Below are 3,735 nucleotides of genomic sequence, written 5' to 3'. Positions count from 1 at the left end.
GTCAACCAAGTAGAGTGAACACAGAATAATAAGTAGTCGTTGGTAGAACAGGTTAAAAGAGAGTCGAATAAAACATAGAACTTCCCTTGAGAAGCACCACCTGAATACTGACCCTGTCGTAGGAAGAAAGAAAGTCCACAATATACCTATAAACGGACCTTAGAAGGGTTCAGGACATTTGTGTAGAAATAAAAGGAGATCATAAAGTAGAAATCATGTGCATGCAACTTATCTCATGCAAAAGAAATAGTTAACGTTTAGTTGTGTCCAGAGGTCTGGATTGTTGCCCTATTGTAACCTCTAGCTGGTAGTCTTTGAGGTGAAAGAAAACTTATAAGAGTACACGTGTTTTATCCAGTTGAAAAGGAACGCCTTTTTATAATCAGACTAGTGGTATTTCCATGATCGAATTGTAGTCGTCCCGAAGTTTAAAATAAGTTTGTGTTAAAGAACATGTATATGTATCCCTTCTCTACAAATGAAGTCTCGGTGACAGTTCAAACTTGTTGAAATGAAGGAAGGGAAGATAACTTATAATGTCTTGGTCCGGAAATGACAAAGGACTGCTGAGTTGACGTATATTTCGGTTGTGAGAAGTCCAACAGGTTTGTCATTAAAAGAAGGAGTTGAAGTGTGTGAGTAACATGGAACATGAATAATCAAGGTAAAGGCGAACGTCCTAATAAGAAACAACATTGCCCATTGTTAAGGCTCCGTTTTTACAGGAAATAATAATGTAGACTTTGTTTAAAGGAGACGGCCGGCCTGTAAATAGTGCCCGTACATGGGCGGGTGTAAACCTTGTCGCCGTCCACAAAGATCTTGAAACTTATAAAGTTATAGTTCAGACTAGTGATGGTCATGAGTTAACCAACGGAATAACAAAGGGTCCCTTTATAATTAAGTTGAGAAATAAGGGTGTCTAGTATTTGGTAACTAGAGAAACATACATCGAACTCCTTATGGAGATAGGTGCTGCTATACCGAGCCGTACGGTCTACTTGGTCTGTACGACAACTGGGTCAGTAACTTGGTCATCAAAGAGAAAAAAACAGGAGAGCTTCGTCTTTGTATTGATCCAAAAGCACTTAATGAGAATATAAAGAGAGAACATTACGCTCTTCCGACTTGTGATGAGATTATCCAACGTCTCAATGGTCGTGCTGTGTTCTCAGTGATAGATATGAAGCAGGGCTTCTGGCAGATTGAGTTGGATGAGGAAAGTGCCAAATTATGTACTTTTGGTACGATGTTCGGTAGATATTGCTTCAAGAAAGCGCCTTTTGGACTAGTGTCAATTCCAGAAGTATTTGGAAAGAAAGTCTCGCAGATATTCTCAGATATAGAAGGTGTTGAAGTTTATTTCGATGATATTATTGTCGCGGGTTATGATGATGAGGAACATGATGAGCTGTTGAGGAAAGTATTTGAGAAGGCGAGACAATTCAATGTAAAATTCAACCCGGATAAGTTTCAGTATAAACAAGAACAAGTCAAGTTCTTGGGAAAAGAGATCTCGAAGCAAGGGGTCAGACCAGATAAGGAACAAGTGGCTGCTATTATTAACATGGAAAGTCCCAAGAATAAGAAAGAACTGATGAGATTCTTGGGAATGACGAAGTACCTTGCTCAATTTATTCCCAAATTATCGGAGTTGACAGCACCTCTAAGAGAGTTGACAAAAGATAGAATGGAATGGACGTGGTCCAACCATCATGAAGATTGTTATGTGAGGCTGAAGAATGTGATGGCAACGCGTCCAGTACTCCGTTTTTTTGATGCCAGTAAACAACTGGTTATTGAAACAGATGCGTCCAAAGATGGTCTGGGTTCATGTTTGTTGATTGAAAATCAACCTGTGTCTTTCGCATCAAGAGCGTTAACATCTAGTGAAAAGATGTACGCTCAAATAGAAAAAGAGCTGTTGGCTATTGTGTTTGCTGTGGAGAAGTTTCACCAATTTGTTTATGGTCATAAGGTTATTGTATTCACAGATCATAAACCATTGACTACTATATTGAAGAAGAACATCAACGATGTGGCAGCCAGATTGCAGAAGCTGTTGTTGAGATTGTTTAAATATGATATTGATGTAAGATATAAACCTGGATCACAAATGTTTATCTCAGATGCTCTGTCTCGCGCATTTCAGAAGAATTGCTCTTCTGATCTCAAACTTGAAGATTACATGGTTCATGACGTGATGGTGTGCAACTTGAATTCTCAGCTTTGTATCTCTGATGAGAAAAAGAGGCATCTGATTCATGAAACAATGCAAGACAAGGAGTTACAGATGTTGAAGTCTGTACTTCTCAATGGTTGGCCTACATGTAAAAATGATTTACCTTTAGAGATAAGAATCTATTGGCAGCACAGAAATGAGTTAATTATTGAAGATGAATTGATCTTCTATAATAATCGTGTCGTCATTCCAATGTCCCTAAGGTCAAAATATTTGCTTGAAATACATGAGGGCCACCTGGGAATAGTGAAATGCAAGGCTCGTGCAAGAGAGTCCTTGTTTTGGCCAGCACTGAATTCTGATATCCAAGATATGATCGAGAAGTGCAGAACTTGTGTGCAATTCTCAAGAAATAATCAAAAGGAACCTCTAATCCCATTACCAAAACCTAACCGTGCATGGGAAAGAGTATCTACTGATATCTTTACATTTGATGATACAGATTACTTGGTACTTGTGGATGCTTACTCTTTATGGATTGAGTTGTTTACCATTCATAAGAAGTCTACCGCTGAAATTATAACCAAGTTGAAGAATGCATTTGCCAGATACGGAGTTCCTGAAGTATTGTACAGTGATAATGTACCCTTCAATAGTGACGCAATGCGGGTGTTTGCAGAAGAGTGGAACTTCAATCAAGTGTTTTCAAGTCCATTACATAGTCAATCCAATGGTCTTGCAGAAAAAGCAGTCGCAATTTGCAGTCGCAATTTGTAAAAAATGTATTAAGGAAACAAAGAGAGAGTCAATCTGATGTCGAATATTGCCTTGCTTAACTACAGGAAATATACTATCTGCTGGAGAATGAGTTTGTTCTCCATCGGAATTTATTCATGAACAGCGAAACTGAAAACAAAATTAACTGTAAATAGTGAAATTCTACAACAAAGATGAATGAGAACGTGAAGACAAAATTGGGAGAAGAAAAGTAAATAATCAAAAAGGAACAGTATGATCAACACGGCTAAGCCTTTGCCTTGAATTATCAGTGGAGAAAATGTGTTCATGAAGTTGAATGTATGTTTGGGTGCTGGGAAAAAGTTGCAATTCAATGAAAATCCCCGTCATACATTGTCTCACAGTAATGGTCGACAATTATAGCAAGAAAATCGATTGTTCATTAACCCTTTAGAGGCAGTTCAATGAGGCCGGGAAGACGGGTGTTCATTGAGTGATGATGAAGAGGGATCCGGTTGGCTGACCGAAGTTCAAGTTCGGCTCGCAGCTGAATCTCCTAGGCCCCCAAGCTCGTGCTACAAAGTCCCCAAGTAGACGTTCATCAGAATAAGAACGACCCCCGATCAGACCTGGGTGATTACATCTGTTTCTAAGGGGGGAATGTTGATGCTATTGGCTTGAAGTTTGTGATTCTGATGTTCTTCAATGTTTAAGATCTTTGATGTTAGTGTCGCTCCTCAGTATATAAAAAGTCAAATATTACAGTCCACCACATTTGTGTTCTTTTCTCGAATCAAACAATACTTGAATACTTA

The 3,735-nt window shown here is 38.7% G+C and overlaps 1 protein-coding gene across 1 annotated transcript; it reads left to right on the top strand.

Moving 5' to 3' along the window:
* The first annotated feature begins 536 nt into the window (after positions 1–536).
* Positions 537–2,959, top strand: LOC103520352 (uncharacterized protein K02A2.6-like). The gene is made up of 3 exons (XM_026831508.1): positions 537–565; positions 973–1,347; positions 1,411–2,959. The coding sequence occupies exons 1-3, from the start codon at positions 537–539 to the stop codon at positions 2,957–2,959; spliced, it is 1,953 nt and encodes a 650-aa protein (XP_026687309.1).
* Positions 2,960–3,735: the final 776 nt, after the last annotated feature.

The sequence above is a fragment of the Diaphorina citri genome, unplaced genomic scaffold, assembly GCF_000475195.1.
Source record: "Diaphorina citri unplaced genomic scaffold, Diaci psyllid genome assembly version 1.1 scaffold3514, whole genome shotgun sequence".
NCBI lineage: Eukaryota > Metazoa > Arthropoda > Insecta > Hemiptera > Psyllidae > Diaphorina > Diaphorina citri.
This window is presented reverse-complemented; position numbering and strand designations above follow the sequence as displayed.